Below are 19,785 nucleotides of genomic sequence, written 5' to 3'. Positions count from 1 at the left end.
CCTCGGTGGGTTTGGGGAGCCTGGGGGGGGCTCGGCGTTGCAGGCTCGGGCTCGGCCGTGCTGCCTCTTGCGTCGCGTGAAACTTTTTCCTTTCCCCCCTCCCAGCCGAGCTGCACATGGTGGGGTGCAAGGGCCGGGGGGGGCACGGGCATTTTGTTCTAAATCCTCCAACTTTGGGACAATGTGCACCCGGCCGTGCCACGCTGCACTGGCGGCTGAGAGGGCAAGGGGGGGGTCGTGCACAGCAGGATGTGGGGGCCACCCTCAGTATCCGTGGCCAGGGGCGATGCCAGTCCCTGTCGGGGTGGCGAGGGGCAGCCCCGAGCCGTGCGTGGGGACACCGGTGTCACCCCAGGCCACGCCGCTGGCACGCGGCAGGGTGGCTGTGCCTGGGCCCAAAGCGGGGCGTCCCCGAAATCCGCCCCCGGCAGCCGCTACGGCCACAGGGGGGAGATTCAGGAACCCCCCCTTGCCCACAGCACGACCACTGCGGCTCTGCCTTTGCATAGTGCTTATTGATCGCTGATATTTATTTAATTATTGAGCAGGCAGCTTTCCCCGCCTCGGAACCTGTTCCCTGCTGGCAGCCGCTGCCCGCTCCGGGCCCGGCCTCGTGCTGCACCCCACGGGGGCTCTGCTGTGTGGAGGGGGTGCTGCTGCAGGAACCCCCTGCCCGTGCCAGGCTCCCTCCTGCCAGACCCCCTCCCTCGGGTCGCAGCTGCGGGCTGCCTCTGCCTCTGCCTCGGGGCTCGGGGTTTGCTGCCCGTGGGGGTCCGGGGGTCCCCTCGTGGCGCTGGGCGGGGGCCGGGGCCGGCTCTCCCCCAGCCGCAGCGTGAGGCTGCTGAGGACACGGGCAGGGTGGGCAGCACCAGGGCTGCTCATGACCCCGAGGTGGTGCTCCCTGTCGTGTGGTTGACTTGGCAAGGGTCACGCCTCAATCTGGCTTATTTACTTCTCTTTCTTTCATTTTCTTTTCTTTTCTTTTTTTTTTTTTTCTTAACTATTTTTTTTTCTTTTTCCATTTTTATTTGTACTTTTTTTCCCCCTTCTTATTTTTCTTTTTAATTTTTCCCTTGCTTTTTTTTCTTGCTTGCTTTCTCGCATTTTTCTCTTTTCTCTTTTCTTTTCCCCCCCCCCTTTTTTTCTTTCTTTTTTTCTCTTTCCTTGCCATCCCTGACTCCATCCCTCCCAGGGGTCCCGCCACTTCCCGACCCTCCCAGTCTCCAGCTGGTGCTGGGTTGGCAGCGCCTGTTGTTGCCAGCTCACAGTGCTGGTGTGATGTGGGAAGCCGTGCGGTCGCTGGCCGGGCCGGGGCTGGCAGGAGCTCTTCTCACAAACCCGGGCTGTTCCCAGCACTCCTGGCCTACGGAGGGGAGCTGGTTTTTCCCCCGCGGATCCTCTGTCCCACTGCCTGGGCACGGGGAAGGTTCTGGTGTCCTCCCCCTTACCCTGACACAGCCTCAGCTCCGATCCAGCCCGGCTCGGATGGGACCAGCCACCGGCCCCCACCGCCAGCCCAGCCCTTGCCGTTGCCGTTCCCAGCCATTCCCGTTGCCATTCCCGTTGCCGTTCCCATCCCACCCGCTCGGCGGGCAGGCTCTCCCGGGCTCGGGAGCTGCGGATGGTGATGTGGATACATTGGAACGTGCGCGGGAGCCGCCCTGCCTTGGCCTTTGCGCATCTCCCACCAGCAGCGCTGGCAGCCCCTGCAGCCCGGCACGGCCGCTGGGACCGGGGACCCCTCCGGCAGCCGCCCTTCCCCGCCGGAACAGGCCCGAGCTGGAGAGCCCAGCGGCACCAAAATAGCCCTGGCAAAGGCATCGCCCGTCACCCGCTCCTGGCCACGGCCTCGGCCGTGTCTCCCGTCAAGGCGAGAGGGTGGCTTTGTGCCCTCCCCAGCTCTGTGTCCCTGCCCGGGGACTTCCTCCCGCTTCCGCAGCTCACCTCTGTCCCCCCTCGGGGACAGGCCGGGAAGTCAAGAGGGAGCTGCCTGGATTAGCAGGGAAGCAGCACCGGAACCGCCGCCACGCACGAGGCCTCACCCTGCCCACAGGGAAGCGGGGCGGGAGGTGGGGGGTGTCCGGCTGCCCAGGCTCCAAAATAACCCTGGAGCTGAGCACCTGCCAGGGACCTGCACGTGTGGCCCCTTGGGAGCTTCTGCCGAGAAGCCAAAGGGATTTCCAAAGCCGGTTATCCCTGTCTCCTGGATCCGTACTGGGAGGAGATTTGGGATACCTCTGGTGGGGGGGATATTGCAAATTTTATGACTGGTGATGCTCCTACACCTCTGGCTCGTGCCTGGTACCCGGCAGTGCCCCCAGCACACCCCCAGCCCCCACCCTGGTACCTGGAGGATGGGAATGAAGTGAAATGGGCGCCATCCTCCAAGGCAGCTGCAGTGTTGGAAGCCGGGCATCCCACCAGGGTCTGGTCAGGTACCCTCTTTCCTCTCCCAGGCTCCATGCTAGGGGTGCAGAGCTGATTTTGAGATGGCAGAAGTGATGCGCCCGCACTGCCCGACTGAGGGCCAGTGGCCAGGCACGGACCTCCGTGTGTGCCACAGTGGGTGGCTCAGGATCCGAGGGGCGCTGGGGAACGCCTGGCTAAGCTGGCCTGGCACAAACCTCAGTATCAGCGAACGGGCACAGTTCGGGGCCTGGGGGGTGGAGTTGGGCTGCCAGAAGCATTGTGGCCACGTGGCACGGTCACAGCCACATCTCCAGGCATCCGAGGGGATCCCACCTCTCCCCGGCCACGGCCGGGCTCCGCACATCACTCGGCTGCCGCCGCTGCTGCAGGCACGTGGCTGGAGCAGGGAGCTGCCTGCTGGGCTCATCTCATGGGGCATCCTTTGGCAAGCCCCCTTCTCAAAAGCGCCGGGGCTGCTCAGCACCGGTGCTCACCCCCTCCACCAGTAGCTCCGGAGAACTGGTTTCCAGCCGGGAGCTCAGATCGGCTGCCAAAGGATGGGAGCAGCAAGCCGGGCATGGCGGGGGAAGAGAGGGAAGGTTGCAACACACTTTCAATTCTCCCATCTGCTGAGTATTGTTTGGGAAAAACAATGAGGCTGTTCTTTAAATGCAACCTTCGGGAGATCCTCGCTTTCCCCGCGGCGCCCGCCGCGCCGTGCCCGCCTGCCCTGGCGAGCCCTGCCCCGCTGCTCACGCCCGCTGCTCCTGCCTGATCCCATCTTAAATCCTCACCCGGGAAAAACAGATCCTGTTTTCACTAAGGTTTCTGATGCTGGATCAGAGGGCCGGAGTGGGCATGCAGGGAGGCGGACAGGATCAAGCCAGCAGCATGAGGGGCTTCTGGCCTGCGCTCGCGCTGTTACGCTCTCCCCCTCATCACCTTGAACTTGTCTGGGGCCTGGTGCAGCCACCCTTTTTCGAGCTACCTGTCGATTTCTCCCCTCCCTGGGCAGCTTTACCCTGCGCACGGTTCCCTCCCTGACTGTGGTTCAGGTCCCTCAGTTCCTTCCGTAGCGGGGCAGGGAGCGATCCCACCGTGTGCCCAGCGGTGCGGGTGTGCGCACGCCTTTGCAGACTGCTGAACAAAGCCCAGCTGTCAGAGCCCAGAGCACTGCCCGGAGCTCTTGGAGCAATTGGGAACAGCTCCCTTTGGTGCTTTTCTATTCCCCTGAGCCTGGTGGGGCTGGGGATGGATGCTGGGAGCTGTAGCCTGATTCTGTTTTGACCCGGCGATTTTCCCTCCTTGCAGGGGTGGCTGTAGCGTGGACGGTGTGGCCAGGGCAGTGCTGGCGTGGCAAGGCTCGTTGGGCAGAGGAACCATGGCAAGGGCTGGCCCAGCCTGCCCTTATCAAGGCATAGCAAAGAGCGAGGAAGGCGGCTCCCCGAGGAGCCCTGGGCAGCCCTGGAATGGGGAGCTCAAGGACCCAGGGGAGAACTGCCACGGTGGCACCGAGGGATCCATCCTGACCCAGGGCTGTGCACGGCAAGAAGGGCCTGAATAGGGATTTGGGACTCACAGGGAAAGCGAGGGTCAGTGTCTCCCGCCTTTGGAGGTGGTGGAGGCAGGTCCCTGCCAGGCAGGGCTCTCTGGGAATGGCCTCAGGGACAAGGACTGCTTGTCTGCTCACCCTCCTTCCTTGCCCGATGGTGCCTGTGCCAACCATCCCTGGACACATCTCTGCAGCCCAAGGGGTGCCCATTTCTCCCCATCACTCCCATTGTGTCTGCACCTGTTCTAGCCACACGCCAAGCCCTTGGTGGCAGGATGGGGATGGTGACGGTGATGGGGAGCATCCCCAGAGTCCCTCATTGAAGGGGAAGCAGGAGAGTTGTCGGGGAGATAAAATCCCCTCCCTGAGAAGCTGGCATGCTGCCTGCCACCCCCGGCCGAGCTGTGGCTCCTCTGTGCAGGAATGGCCGTGCCGGCACAAAGCATCTCCGAGGGGGCTGGCTGCCCATGGGAGGGGGCTGGGGGGACTGCTGTCCCCATCAGTCCTTGCATCCAAGTTGGGAAGTGCAGGCAGGGCCCTGGGATGGCAGGGATGTGCTCTTTAGGGACCCATGGGGAGAGGATTTCTCCCACAGAACCTGGGGTGTGCCGGGCAGGTTGAGGCAGAGTGGCAAAGGCAATGGGAGCAGCCAGGGCATCAGTGGGTGCCGAGCCCTGCCAGAATCATGTGGCACCACTAGTGACGTCCATACGGCATGGCTGGTGGGGCTGAGTCTGAGTGGGGCACCCTTTCATGGTGGGCCAGGAGTGCCCAGTGAAAAATCCTCATGGATTTTCGGTACCAAGATGCTTTTGGATCCACCAAATTGGTGCAGGCAAAAGCCTGAGCTTAGCCTCCCTCCCTGCCGTGGTAGCCAGACAACCTGAGATCCCACCCTCCAGAGGGGTACACAGACCCCTGGGACGTGCCAGCTGCAGGGAGGGGATGCACAGGGTACCCCCGGGCATCCCGGGGCCTGGCTCACACCCGGGCAGGCGGCTGAGTTCGCCATCCGTCACGTCGGCCCTGGGCAGGCATCCCCCGCGGCCGGGCGCTCTGTGCCAGCTTGGCCAGGACCCAACGCCCTGCGCCAGCCGCCAAGACCCGGAGCTTCCCAAGTCCTGGAGAGGAGCTGGGAAAGGATCCCGTGGCTCAGGTGCGGCAGCGCTCACGCGCTGGGGGACCTGGGGCCAGCCACTGCCAAGGATTGATTTCTCGGTTAACTCACCACTGCTCTAAAAGCGCATTAATCCTCCTTCCCCGGCCAGCAGCCAGCACTGAGCAGCATTTTGGGCGAAATCCCCAGGTCTGGGCTTCAGACTGCCTGCCGTGGACACTGCCCTCCCCATCACCGCCACCACTCCAGCAGCATTGCCTGGCATGGGAATACTGGGATTGGACCCTCCTGCTGACCCCTCTTCCTTGGGAGTTTATTCACCATAACCAGGTGGATTTTTTTTTTGTAGCTGGGAGGTTTATTTTGTTTTTTAGGACGGCTTTCACTCTCCTTGCAAAGGGCCCCTGCATTCCCTTCACGGGGAAATGGTATTTGACCGACCGGCTGTTGTCCAAAAAAACCCCCAACATGTTTCTGATCACGAAAAACCAAGAAATATTTTTGCTTTCAAAGGAAAAAAAAAAAAAAGAAAAGAAAAAGAAGCCCATGAGAGAGAAATGTTGATTTTCCACCCAGACTTTTCCCCTTTCCCCAAACCATCCCGAAAAAGAGGCACCGCTGCTCCCTCCACACCCCAGGATGCCATCCTGGGGGTACGGTCCCACCAGGGGCACGGTGGATGTAACCCAGGGTTTATCTTGGTGGTGCTGGTGGGTGGTGGCAACGCCAAGCGTGTGCCCCCCGCTCTGCTCAGACCCCCTTTTCCAGGTGCTCCCACATCGCACAGGCACGTGGGGCTGCCGGGAGGACAGAGATCCGGTGACCTGCCGGCTGTCCCCTGGGATCCACCCATCACTGTGTGCTGCAGAGCCGCCAGCCCGCCTCGCCCCGCTGCCACAGGCGGCGAGGCCGCTCGGTCCCACGGTCGCCTGGCGGGAGCTGTGATGTGCCGGATCCTGCACCCCCTCCCGCCGTCCCTGGCTGCTGCCCAGCGATTTGGGAAAGCGAGACGGGGCAGGCTGAAATGTGACCCCCGCCACGCTGCGCCGCAAAATCTCCTTTAGTAACCTGTGCGCCAGGGCAGCGAGAGCGCGGCGTGAATACCAATGAGGGGAAAAGTGCCGAGTAAAGAGTTTTTGATGGAAATGGCATCGCATGAGAAAGAGAGCGGGAGCGAGCGGGCGAGTGCGCGCCCGGAGCCTGTGCTGTGCCAGTGGGGCACACACGTGTGCGCACCTGTGGCCCGCGAGGTTGGAGCTGAGCGTGCCAGGGTGCCAGGGTCGTGCCACCCCGGCGAGCACGAGGGAGATGGGAATGGAGGTGATGAGCAGAGGGGGCTGCGAAGCAGTAGTTGAGGGGACACGTGCTAAGGGGTTGCCAGGGGCAGCGTGTCCGTGGGGTCCGGCGCACTTGGTGGCACTTGGTGGCCACAGGGAACGGCTCCCGTCCCGGCGCAGGGCGCTGCTGATCAAAGGCGCAGGCGGGGAGGGAGCGGGCCTGTGTGAGCAGCGCCCTGGCCGAGCGCCACCCCACCTTCCCGCTCCGCTCCCCCGGGAGTTTGTTAAACAAATTTCTCTAATTGCACAAGCCAAGGAGCTTGTTGAAGAAAAAAGCCGGGGAAATTCCCCTCCTCTGGGCCACCCCTTCCCTGCTTTCCCCGGGGCAGCGGGTGCAGATCGAGCAGGTCCTCCCCACGACCCCCGGCTCTGCGGGAGGCTGTGACCCCGACGCCTGCGGGGAGCAGCTGCGGGGTGTCCTCATGTCACCCCTGCCTACGCAAGGACGTCCCCTGCTCGACCTCTTCGCAGCCGGGTCACACACATTCCCTCCCGTCCAGCCCCCGGGGTCAGACCCTGTCACCTAAGGCGGTGACACCCAGCACCGCCGTCTGCCCTTCCCGGCTGGCGTTCTCCATCGCTTGGCTGAGCACCCCTGGAAACGGCCTTTGTGAGCCTCTCGTGGGCAGCCCCTGACATCGAATCCCGTCGGATTAGCGAACGTACGGGATAAAAGCCTCGGCTTGGCGGCAGTTCTGTGCCGGGTGGGGGCTGAGGCGGTGGCCCTGCCAAGAAGGGACGATGTGCGGCCGGGTCCTGCCCCGGCTCTCGCTGAGGTCATGGCTATAGATAGCCCGGGAGGGCGCAGTGCCGAGGGCAGGATCCTCGTGCCCTTGCCAGCTGCACCGAGAGCTCTGTGGGCACCCGCTGCCTGGGAGGAGACGCTGCCAGGGCACTGGGGGTTGCTGATGGACGGGTTGGCTGGGTCAGCCACTGGTCATCGCCAAGTGACAATCTGGTGCTGCAGGGTGTGACCCTGCACCTGCAGGGATGCTCAGACCCAGCTGCTCTCCACCCTCCATGAGTGGTGAGTGGGGTCCTACAGCCTCCATTGACGTGGGGTGGTCTTTTCTGCTGCTTCCCACCATGTTTCTTTCTTCCTCTGCTCCCAAGCAAATGCCAGGCTGGGGCACCCTCACCCCCAGGGTGCACCCATGGCTGCAAGGCTGCTGGGTCGGGGAATGCAGGTCCAGGCTTTGCCCCCTCCAGCCACCCAGTGTGGGTGCAGCTCAGCTCCCCATAAAGCCAGGCAGGCGTGTGCCCAGGGTGCCCCACCAGCCCCATGGGGCTCTGGAGCGCCGGGGTGGCTGGGAAAGGCGTTGTTGATGAGGGCACTAAAAATAGAGTGGGACTGGGATCTTAATGGGACTTTGTGGGAAACCTGGAAACATTTTCTCATCCCCATAAATGAGTCCAGATGCATTAACGATGACTGCATCGCATCCTGAGGTACCGCCGGAGGGAACCGGGATGCGCTCACCAGTTTCCTTGCCTTGTGGTGGGGAATTGGTTGGAGAGAGGAGTCACCAGCAGCAGCCGGGGCCGAGCTGTGTCTGCTGTGTCCCGTGTGGGGACAGGAGTTTGCCCAGTGTCACCTTGGTGAGGACCTCAGACCCAATGCCAGGGTCTCTGTTACCAGCGCCCGTGGGCGCTCACAGCTCTGCGTGTGACAGGCAGCGTGCAATGTGTACGGGTTTCTCATGGCACCATGGTTCTGTGAGCTTTCTGGAGCCCCCCCAGGCCCTGAGATGGCCAGGGGCAGAGGCTGAGGTGATGCAGGAGGACTCCCAGTGCCAGGGCCAGTGGTGTTGGTACGCTGGTACCCCAGTGTGCCCTGTGGTGGCAACGAGCTGGTGGGATCCGGCCTGTTGAGGGATTTTTCCTGTTCTGTCGTGGAGTTGTGACAGAGGTATTGGCTCCCAAAGCGCCCGACCCCACTGAGGGACCTTGGACTCCCCTAGAGGATGGCTCAGGTCCAGCCTGGGCAAGTAGCCCAGGGCGGGTGGCTGTTGGAACCCACGTCACGAGGCAGGTTGGCACGGCCGTCTCCGCGGTACGGCAGTGTCACTTAGCGGTTACGGCGGCACCAGGGAGGCAAGGGCAGTCCTGCCCTGGGCCTCGGTTTATATCCAGGTGGGGAACAGCAGCCAGCACGGGGGGAGGGCAGTAGCCCCCTGCCCAACCTGGGCTGCTGACCCGTCACATGGGGGGACAAGGGGACCGGCCACAGCCAGCAGCCTCTGCACCGGGCACCAGCGGAGCCCAGCGTCCCGAACAGAGTCCCTTTGTGCAGGTCAGCCCCCACCCACTTCTGTCGCTTGGGAGGCATCCAAAACCCTCCTGAAATAGGACCCAGCCGGGCTCAGCCTTTGAATCTCCCCAGGAAGGCTCTGCTGAGCTGCCGAAAGCAGATGAACATCCCCCTTCCACCCTGTTGAACCAGTCCCATACTTCAGTGCTCGGCGTGCAGGGCCTGGCCAGGCTCAGAGCTGACCCTTTGGGGACACGCCCAGCCCCTTTGATCTCCAGGCACCACCCCATGCCTCAGTTTCTCCGTCCCTCTGTGGAGGGTCCTGGCAGGTTGTCCCGAACACCCAGAGAACCGATGAGGTGCTGGAGGAGAGGCTGAGCCCTTGGCACATCCGTGGCACAGCAGAGGCACCGAGGCTGTGAGGGGCTTATGAACTCTTCACCTCCAGGGCCCTGGGGTGGCCAATCCTCCTGCAAGGTCGCCGATTCTGCGGCAAAAGGCCGGGGCTATTTTTAACCACTGACTTGCTCCAGGGATTGGATTTGCAGCGGAGTGAGCCCTGCAAACTCATCACGGCACTGCCCATCATGGGGTGCAGAGATACCCCCAAGCACCAATCACCCCGAGTAGGCACCCCCAGGAGGGATCTGGGGAAACCTCTCTGCACCCCTACACCTTTAATGGTGCACAATGTGGGGGAATTAACCCCCCTCAGAAGGGTCAGGACAAAGCAGGCAGAGCTAAAAATAAGTTGGGAGGGAAATAAAACCTCCTGCGTCAGGGGCTAAAGCCGGGCTCAGAGCCCTGGGCCTGGCCCGGGGGGGCTGGAGAGACCCTTTCTGGTGGTGCCCCCTGCCCAGAGCAAATACGGTGCTACCAGCCCCAAGGCATCTCCTGCCTCAGTTTCCCTCCCTGCCTCAGTTTTCCTCCCAGCCCCGACCCTGCCTCAGTTTCCCCAATTCTGGTGGTGCCCCCTGCCCAGAGCAAATACGGTGCTACCAGCCCCAAGGCATCTCCTGCCTCAGTTTCCCTCTCTGCTCCTGGAGGCAAACTCCATCCCTGGGTCACATCCTGGCAGCTCCCAGACTGAGACCCTGGGATCTGGGCAGTGTTAGCCCCCGCCATGTGCCAGGAGCAGGGATGGGGGGGACAGGCCACCCCCAGGGCCCCACGCTGACGCAGGGCAGGGCGGAGTAGCGAGCAGTGCCAGGACCCGTTGGCAAAGTTTTTTTTTTCCCAGTTCCATAAAACATTTCCCTTCCTTGGAGCCCCGGGGGGGGTTCAGCTGGAAAGCCACGTGGCTCTGGTGCCGCTGGCCATGGGATGCTTCCCAGGACGAGGGGACATCTCCTGTGCAGCTTCCAAACCTCTCCCAGACCTCAGCAGTCACCATCGCATCCTGCCTCTTCTGTGGGCTGGCAGGTGACATGCCTCAGTTTCCTTATTTTTGGAAAGGCAGCGCCTCACTCTGGGGGCAGGCGGGGTCACCCTGGGAAAGCGGCTGAGCCGTCGGCTCCCAAACTCCAAAGGGGAAGTGCGGAGATGGCGCACGGGGAAACTGAGGAACCTGGGAAGTCCAAGTGAGTCTCCAAGGAGGCAGCGAGTGCCTTTGGGCTCTCACACCGCCTAGCCTCCCTCCGCAAAACCCTCTTGGCTCCTTCACCAGCCAGTGCTAGCCATGTTGCTACTGGATACATCCCTGGGGTATCCGTACCCCTCCCTGCATGCTGGGCATGCTGCTCCATAGTTTGGAGTGCATTTAGGAAAGCCGGGGACCGGCAATGCCAGTTGTTGCCGGGGTGGGGGTGTACGCAGGCAGACCAGAGGCGGTGCTGGGCACGATGTCGGGGCACGTACCGTGCCGCCGGAGAAGCCCCCTCCGGCTCCATCCCACCTGGGCCACCCCCAGCTGCCGTCTGCAGAGCGGGCTGTGCTGGCTGGCGGGGACCCAGGCAGCGCTGGCACCGGAGCCCGGGGCTGCCAAGAGAGCTGCTTTTCTTCCTGCTGTTTTCCAAAGCAACTGGCAGGTTCTCTGCCGCCGCGGCCTCCTGTGACCCGCGGCCTCGGCGCGCTCCCCGCACCCCCGCTCGCAGCCGCAGCACCTGCGAGGGCGAGCACGGGCACCGCTCCTGCCCTGGCACGTAGGCACGGGCAGGTGGGCACCGGCCCGGCCCTCGAGGGCCGTGGGGACCTGCCTGCCCCGGGGTGGCTCAGAGGACCAGGCGGGCGGTTTTGGGCAGCACCAGGTGTGGGGACTCCAGGGCGGCTCAGTGAGGGGTAGGTGGTCGCTGTGATCCCGGGTGCGTGGTGAGCACCAGGGGCTGTACTCGCCCACCCATCCCCTGCTGGGCTGGTCCTGAGCGGGGCTGAACATCGCGACAGCAAATGAGGGGTGGGAGCCCCTGTCTGCCCCATCTCTGCTCCCCCTTCCACCAGAACGTGTAGTGGGAACAGCTCACCCACAGCCCCAGCCACGTGTGGATGTTGGCCGGGGGATGCTCTTGGCTCTGGGGTGAAAAAAGGAACCACAGGCTCTGGAAGAGAAAAGCTGTGAGGAGGCTGCACCGTGTCCTGCCTTCACCTCCACCTGTGCCAGTGGTTCCAGCCAGATGCCCTGGGCACCACGAGGCTCTGTGCCCCGGCGTGGGCTGCAGGAGGGGTTTTGCAAGTGAGAGGCTGGATCAGCCAGGAGCTGGGAGGGGGGACGCGGCTGTGACAGAGTGTTCTGCCCCACGGGCAGCTATGTCGTGGGGCCGGGTGTGCACAGGCAAGGCCTGCACAGCTCGTACCTGCCCTGGGAGCCTCAGCTGCCCCCGTGCCCCCTCGCTGCCCCCGCCCCAGCGCAGCGCTGCCGCTCGCCCGGGCAGGAGGAGCCGCGTTCCGATGTGGAGCAGGCCGGGACGCCCGGCCGCGCCACACCGGCGAGCAGCAAAAATTATGAATAAGCTCTTGTTAATAAATACTTTATGATGAATCCAAATAGATTTCCTCCTCTGGAGCAATTATTGTAAAATGGGCTCTAATAGGGTGCAGGGCGGCCCCGGGAAGGGCTGGGTGCCTTTCAGGGCCTAAGTGCCTCCTTCCATCCCCTCTAATGAGCACTTCCCAATCATTTGCATCTGTCTCGGCAACAGGTCTCATTACCAGGTTAACTCATTACCCAGAGCCGCTTCGGCGAACAGTTATAAGCGGCTACCAGAGGCTCCGTGCTCAGGGCATCCGCGGGCTTTGGCGAGGGAAAAGCAAATCCCTGATGTACCCTTTTAGGGTACCGGGATTTTCAGGATTACCGCAACCCCTGTAGTCGCATCCTTCCCCCTACCCCGCCACGGCTTCCCGTGGGGGCACGGAGCCCGCCGTCCGACTTGCCAGCCCCTGCCCGGGCTCGCAGGGCCGCGGGGAGCGGGACCTGGCAGGAGCGGCGGCCGTGGGAGCCGGCAGCAGTTCGGAGGTGTGCGGCTGCTGGAGGGGCGGCTGAGCATCCTTTCGTAGAGTGAACCCTCTGTGGTCTCTGCAGGGCTGCGGTGCAGCGAGGTTGTCCCGCGTCGGGGATAGCATCCCGCTCCTCCCCGCAACCGAGGCTGCGCTGGTGGGGAGCAAAATCAACTGCCGAGGTGTCTGACCCCTCCCGTCCCGCTCCTCCTCCTCCGCCCCTCACCCCAGCGCCTCCCCCGTGAAAACTGCTCGGGAATTTCCTGAGGAAACGTGGTTTTTTTTCTCATTGGAAAATTCAGGCTGTTTCACTGAGCCCGACCTGTTTGGGCAAGGCGCTGGAGCGGAGGATGCTCGGAGGGTGGCCAGCTCATGCCGCGGTGCCTGTGCCAGGTGCTGTGTCCCTGCGTGGCACGGAGTATCCCCTGTCCCCAGGGGAGGAGGCTCCAGGAGTGCGGAGCCCCAGCGCTGCAGAGCCGGTGGCAGAAGCACGGGAAGAGGCAGCGCCTCCGCTGTGCCCCTTCCTAATCCCTGGCGCTGCCAAACCCTGGGCTGCGGAGGAGTTAATCCTCCATGGCATGCCCAGCTCCACACAGAGTATCCCTCCCTCCTCTCACCAGTCCACCGCAAGACAGAGCCGGGCCTGACCCGTGCCTCAGTTTCCCCTCACAGCACCTGGCATGGAAAGCTAGTGCTCCAGCAGCCCCTGGAAAGGGGGTGCAGGGGGGCCCGGAGCGGGGCCGGCAGCACCCGACGCAGGCGTGCTCCTGCCTGGGTTGCAGGGCTTTACAAGCCTGGGTTGGATGAGGCCCAAGCGCAGGCTCTGCTGCCAGATTCCCATCCGGAAATGCCCCGGGAGCAGCCTCGTCTGGGGTATTGCAGCACGTCTCTGCTTCCCAGCCCCGCAAAGGAAAAACAGCAGGAGAAACAATTAACCAGTCCTTTGCCGGCACTCGGGCTGCTGAATAAGGGGAACCCGGTGGAAATCTGGGCCTGGGACGGACAGACAGCCGGTGCATCCCTGCCTTTGCCTTCCCAAGCAGATGCGGTGTGAAGCCGGCTGGTGCCAGCCGGGATGATGTGCCCGGCCGAGGGGCTCATTGGCTCCACGGTTGGGGACGGTCCCCGCGTCCTTTAGCGTGTCCCCTCAGCCCCCAACAGCAGCCGCTCCCGTGTGCTTGTCCTGCTGCCCCCCAGCCGCCCTCGCCTGCCCTGCTAAAGCGGCTTAACCGCGGCATCGCGGCGCGGGTTAAGCCGGGCGGGAGGGAAAGTTGGCCGGGGGCTCATTGGCTTTGGGTGCAGCTCCCGGCCCGCCGTAATCCCGGGGAAGTGGTGGGGGGGCTGCGATGGCTTCGGGGGCACTGAGAGCCGCAGGGGCTTCTGCACGCAGCGGGTTTTTGGAGAGTCTCAGTTGTGGGTCCAAGTGAGAACTGCAAATTCTCGGCACCGTGGTGGGGGAGGGCACAGAAACTGGGGTTCGCTGCTGCCGTGCCGAGGCAGAGCACCGAGCGCCCCCTGACCCCACAGTGAGCACAAGCAGCACCCAAGGGTGCTGTCTCACCCAACCCGGATAACCTGGTTCCTGCCACGCTTCCCTGCAGTGGTGCCTGGGGTGGCACTTCCCAAGGGGGAGAGCAGGGATAGGGACAATGGCGCGGTGTCCCCCCGGCCCTGCGGCCAGCCCTGCCGCCGGCAGCCTGGGGAGGGTGGCGGGGCCAGGGGATGGCAGCAATTTGTCGGGTTCGTCTGAATAACCGGCCACCAAGGAAGATCAGCCGCCCACCGCCCTGGCCAAGTATTGTTTTTGGAACTCACTGCTGCTTTTTTCGGCTCCTGTCTTACTTTTCTTTGACCTTCTTCTCTGATTTAAGACACATGCCCAGCCCTTGCCCAGCTGCACTGAATTAGCGGCTGCTGCTGGGGAGGGAAGCGGGAACCAGACCCTGTGGCCGCCCCGGGAGCAGCCGGCAGGGCCAGGCTCCCCAGGCAGAGACGGCCCCTCCAGGCAAGGAGGGGTTCCTCTGGCAGGATGAATCCCCTGGCCGGGGTCGGGGCCCCAAGGTTACGATGGGTTTGCCTGTCAAATTTGGGTTGCTATGGGTACAATGGGCTACCCAGTAAGGAGGCAGTCCCCTGTCCCTTGTTGGGCACCGGAGGGACACCTGTGGGGCCACAGCTCTGGGTCCAGAGAGGGGCTGATGGCCCCCAAAGATGGCAGGGTCTGTCCCATGAGGAAGGATCTGTGCTTGCAATGACTTTTGTGGGGTTAGTGGGGCTGTTCCAGGGGCTGGGGCTGGCAGTTGCTGGTGCTGGGTTCAGAGACAATGAGGTCTGTACTGAGACATCTGTGCCAGGTCACAGCAGTCTGTGTAGGGGTCACTGGTCAGGGGACACCCATGGCTGTGCCATGGGACCCATGCTGGCTGTTGTCAGGTTTTGTGCTGGGGGAGCAGATTGAGGGTTAATGGGACATGTCCTGGACTTGGGAACAAGTGGGAGTTAGCAGGGTCTGTATGGGGCTGGTCCTTGCTGGGAGCCTGTTTCAAGGGACATTGTTCCCTCCAGGCAGGGTCACTCTGGGACACAGCTGCTTCAGCCAGGGAATGGCATCACTGCTCTGGGATGAGTGGGGCCAGATCTGGAGCACTCACCCCATCCCACAGCCACAGCTCTGTCCTTTCCCAGCTCCTGCCCGTGGCCACCTCCTCACCTCAGAGCAGCACTTGCCCTTGGCACCCTCCGCAGGCTTGACTCTGTGGCATGGCAGTGACAGTTGTCACCAGCCACCCCCCTCTCAGCCCTGACGCCCTGTAGCAGGAATCCAACTGAGCTCCTTCCTCCTTTTCTTCCCCCTTCTCTCCCTCCTCCCCACAGACATGAGGGACCCCAAGGGCCAAATCCTGTCCTTGAGGACCAATTTGGTGCTGCCCTGGCTACACACGGGGATGTTCAACCCTCTGCCTGCTGCTTTCCAAGCTGTGCTGCTCCTCACCAGGAAGGCTCCCAACACTTTTCCATCCCATGGTGGGGTTGTGGGCCCCCCAGCCAGGAAGCACTGATTTTCCAAATTGGAAAAAAAAATGGGATGCGAGAAGGAGGGGCCAGGGAGGGGGATGCATTTTCCTTGTTTTCTTTTTGGGGCCGGACTCATCCAGCAGCTCTCACCAAATGGAAAAAGGCAGTCAGAGCACGCCTTGTGTGCCGGGCCAGGCGCCAGCCGCCGGGCTGGCTGCAACTGGGGCAAACTGGGGGAGTTTCCCACTGGTCCAGAGGGAGTGGAGAGATCCAAGGCACCTACAGTCGAGCGGCAGCACCCAGCATGCTGCAGGCGTGGGGGACCCGACACTGGGGCGTTGTGGCCTGGCAGCGCCTGACGCCGGCACAGCGGCTCTGGTGGGCACAGTGTCAGCTGGGATTTCAGGTGGGATTTCTGCACCTGGGACGGATCCTGGCATGCAGATCCTGCAAAGGGGAGAGGGTCCAGGTGCTGCTGAGGTGGCCAACCTTGTGCAGGTGCCTGTCCCCCTGCAGCACTGGCTCCAATATTGCCCAGCCACTTCCCGCAGGTTGTTGGCCCGCTAAAATGGCAGGCAGTGGGATTTATGGAGGTCTGCTTGATTGGGATAACCTCTCTGTGTGGTGAGAGGATCCACATCCCTGGTGGGTACGTGCCTCTGCCAGTTTTTTCTTCTGGTTACACTGGGACACAGCCCAGTGAGAATGAGCCTGGCAGCCCCCCAAGCCTCCGCTTGGAGGGTCTCAGCCAGGAGTGACCCCCTGTCCCTCTGCTCCACAGGATGAGTTCCACCCCTTCATCGAGGCGCTGCTCCCCCACGTCAGGGCCTTTGCCTACACCTGGTTCAACCTGCAGGCCCGCAAGCGCAAGTACTTCAAAAAGCACGAGAAGAGGATGACGAAGGATGAGGAGAGGGCGGTGAAGGATGAGCTGCTGAGCGAGAAGCCGGAGGTGAAGCAGAAATGGGCCTCGCGCCTCCTGGCCAAGCTGCGCAAGGACATCCGGCCCGAGTGCCGCGAGGACTTCGTGCTCTCCATCACGGGCAAGAAGCCCTCGTGCTGCGTCCTCTCCAACCCCGACCAGAAAGGCAAGATGCGCCGCATTGACTGCCTGCGGCAGGCGGACAAGGTGTGGCGGCTGGACCTGGTCATGGTCATCCTCTTCAAAGGGATCCCGCTGGAGAGCACCGACGGCGAGCGCCTGGTCAAGTCAGGCCAGTGCACCAACCCCATCCTCTGCGTCCAGCCCCACCACATCAGCGTCTCTGTCAAGGAGCTCGACCTGTACCTGGCGTATTTCGTCCGTGAGAGAGGTGGGTGCTTGTCTGCATGCAGGGCAGAGCCTGTCTGTGCCCTGCCACAGCCAGCTCCGGGGGGATTTGTTTTAGTTTTCCCATCCCCATCTCTAGCTGGGGACACTGCTCCTGAACACCTTTCCCATTACAGACCTTGCAGTGCTTCCCTCTCTCCAAACTGCTTCTCGGGTGGGTGCCCCCAACCCTGGCCCCTGTTCCCCAGCCATGACAGATCCCAGGTGCCCAGGAGCAGGAGGATGCAGAGGTCCCTGAGCATGCTCCTGGCTCTGGGCATTCCCAGCATGGAGTTTTGGGGGTTAAACCCAGAGCTAACCTCACATCCTGCATCTAGCTGAGAGGAGTGGGTAGGCAGCCTGGGCAAGGAAGGGGCAGTCTGTTCCTAATGCATCCCCAAGGGCTGGAGCTGGGAGAGGTCCAGCAGTGCCCATTTGCCATGGACTACGGTGCCAACCCCTCAATGGCAGAGCAGGGACAGGGGCAGTGAAGTCAGGGCACAGCATTAACATGGGTGGGGGCAGCTCCTAAGGGGATGCTGGTTCCAGCCCTTCACCTGCCTGGGGGTCCCATGAACTTGCTGGGAGAACTGGCTGCTTTCATTGCAGCAGGGAAGGTCAAACCTGCTCTCAAAGACGTCAGTCAAAAGGGGGAAACTGAGTCACGATGTGCAGTGCAGGCAGCAGGTCTCAGTTTGGGTCCCTGAGCCTTTGTCCTCACCACCAGCTCATGTCATCTCCCCGCATGTTGGGAAGGGGAAGCTCCTAAGTAGATATTTTACCTGGGCAGGTTTGTTGTCCCTGGCTGGTGACCTGCTGGCACAGACACCCTGCCAGCAGCTGGGGTCCCCCACAGACCCTGCCAGCACCCCCAGGTGTGTGAGGAGCCAGGGGAGATGCTGTGTGATCCCGGGTGACAGCTGGGCTGTTGCACAGGGCTCAGACAGGAGGCTCTGTGACTTGCAGCCCATGGGGTGATCAAGGGGTTCATGGCCACCTCTGGCCAGGCCAAGGCTACCCAGGTGTGCCGGGATAGCAGCATATTGGTGCCGTACTGGCAGCACCTCCTGCCCATGCCACACATGTGGGTGATGTTCCCTGGCCCCGTGAGCCCACCCTTATCAACACCACAGCAGAGGAAACATGGGACTGGTGGCTTTTTTCCTGGTACTGGCCAGAGCCCAGGGACAGACAGTGACACCACAGAGGCCACCGTGGTCCCGGCAGTGCCAGCAAATCAGGTGCCAGTGTTGTGAATCAGTGTGGGCACACGCTCTGCCCAGCCATCCGTGGGATATGCTGGGTGTCACTGGGGAAACTGAGGCAGGGCAGGCATGTGACCTCCCCTACTACTCAGGGGAGGGGTTTGGCAGGATTACCAGGCTCTCGTGGCTTTGGGGAAAGCAGGGCACAGCCTCCTGCATGGAATAGCCAGGGCCAGACCCTGCCCCAGGGCCCATGTGGGACCCTGGGCTGGTGTGGGGCACGTTCGTGGTTGCACACGCGTGTGCAGCCGGGAGCTGCCTGCCCAGCCGTGTCTCGTGGGGTGTGAGCACACGTGCTGCCAGCACCACACACACGTGCCCCTGCACGTGACTCCAGGGCAGCAGGGACCCAACAGGGCCTGGCACCACCGATTCACAGCAGGGCACAGGGAAGGGTGGGTGCTCTGCTGGGAATGGGGGGCCCAGGGTGCAGGCTGGGGGTTGTGGGTGCCCTGTGCACCTGGGCAGGGAATGGGGTGCCATGTACTGGGCTGAGATATGGCCGTGCTGGGCTGAACTGGGGTGCTGCATGCTGTGCTGGGGCACCCTGTACTAAGATGAAGTTGCTGCATGCTGGACTGGACTGGGAGCACCCTGTGCTGGCTCAGCTGGAGGTGCAGTGTCATTCTGGGCTGGAGCACCCTGGACTGGGCTGAACTGGGAGCACCCGGATGCTGGACTGGGAGCCTTACAGTGGCCAAGCTGAAGGCAGGGACCAGGACCCCCAGGGATGGGGTCCTCATGTGCAACCTGGTGTGCCTCACTGAGGTGCCGTGCTGGCAGGTTCCCTGGCCATGCCGTGTCCAGCTGCTGTCCCTGGGAGGTGCCAGCTGCCCCTCTACCACCCCCCGCCCCTCCACCGGCGACCTTGACCCCAGTGTCTGGGTCCCCAGCAGCCGCAGTCACCTGACTGTCTAATTGGGAACACAGCGGCTGTAAATACTCTCTGATAAGGCCTGGCAGCCTCTCACTTTCACTGTTAAGGTCGCTCTGGCCCTGGTTAAGGGGGACCAGGATGGGCCAGGAGCAATAGCGTGGGACCCCTGGGGTGCTGCAGGCTGGTGGGTGCTTGGCATGGCCCAGTCCCAGCCCACAGCGGGCACATTCTGTCAGGCTGTGGCTGATGGAGGGTGGCCTCCATCCTCCCACCTTGGTGGGGAAACTGAGGCAGGAAAGAAGCCACCACATCGATGGGACCCTGCACGGCATGGCCAGGCTGGTGATAGCACTCGAGGGTGCTGGGGATCACTGTACCACAGTGGGTTCAGTGAGCTTCTCCCTGCCCGACATGCTGCCCTCCTGCTCCCTCCTAGCTGCTCCTGCCCGGCACACTGCCCTTTCTTCCCTGCCTCCTCCTGCCCGATTCTGCCTCCTCCCTCCTGCCTGCCCGCTCCTGCCCTCTCCTGCCTCCTCTCACCTGCCTGCCCGCTCGCTCGAGCCTCCCGCAGCATCCGCAGCCTCAAAGACAGGGGGCTGGGAGGGTCTCTCCCACGCAAGGCCCCCCGGCCGGGCAGTCCGGGCCCCCCGGCCGGGCAGCCCGGGCTCCCCGCAGCCCCCGCAGCCCCCCGTTATCAGCCGAGCACGTGCGCCCGCGCTCCCCCGCCCCCGCCGCCCGCTTTTGCCGGTGTCAGCACAATTTCCCAGCCGCTGCTCTGGCAACGCCGGGGAGGCGGGGGATGGAGGAGCCCCCGGCCCTGCGCTCCCCAGCCGCGGTCTGGGGCAGCCTTGGCAGGGGCTGAGCGCCCTGACGGCCCCCCAGGCCCACGCCAAAGGCGAGCTCTGACCCTCGGCTCTTCCCCCATCCTCGGCTTTCCGTGCCCCCGGGTGGGCAAACTGAAACCGGGCTGGGGGGAGGTCCCGTCCCAGCCCTGCTAGCCCCGGGGGTGGCCCTGGGGTTCAGGGAGTGCCGGGCGCCTGAGTCCTCCCCAGGGCTGCACCAGCCCTGCTCCCATCCTGCACCCAGCCCTGTGACCGCCACCCCCGGCACCTTTGGGGCAGGATGGGATCGGGATGGATGCGGGAAGGGCAGGGGCTGTGAGCAGGGTTTGATGCAGGGATGAGGGCTGGATGCAGGGTGGGAGCAGGGCTGGATGCAGGA

At 63.2% G+C, this 19,785-nt stretch overlaps 1 protein-coding gene across 4 annotated transcripts in view; it reads left to right on the top strand.

Annotated features, from left to right (window-relative positions):
- Nucleotides 1-19,785, top strand: part of NFIC (nuclear factor I C) — a 40,759-nt gene that overhangs the window by 3,052 nt on the left and 17,922 nt on the right. For all 4 annotated transcript variants that reach the window (XM_015651541.3, XM_015651540.3, XM_015651538.3 and 1 more), the window contains exon 2: nucleotides 15,895-16,426. In XM_015651541.3, the coding sequence (XP_015507027.1) occupies nucleotides 15,895-16,426 (532 nt within the window). The remainder of the gene's footprint in view (nucleotides 1-15,894; nucleotides 16,427-19,785) is intronic.

This window comes from Parus major, chromosome 28 (genome assembly GCF_001522545.3).
Source record: "Parus major isolate Abel chromosome 28, Parus_major1.1, whole genome shotgun sequence".
Lineage (NCBI taxonomy): Eukaryota > Metazoa > Chordata > Aves > Passeriformes > Paridae > Parus > Parus major.
This window is presented reverse-complemented; position numbering and strand designations above follow the sequence as displayed.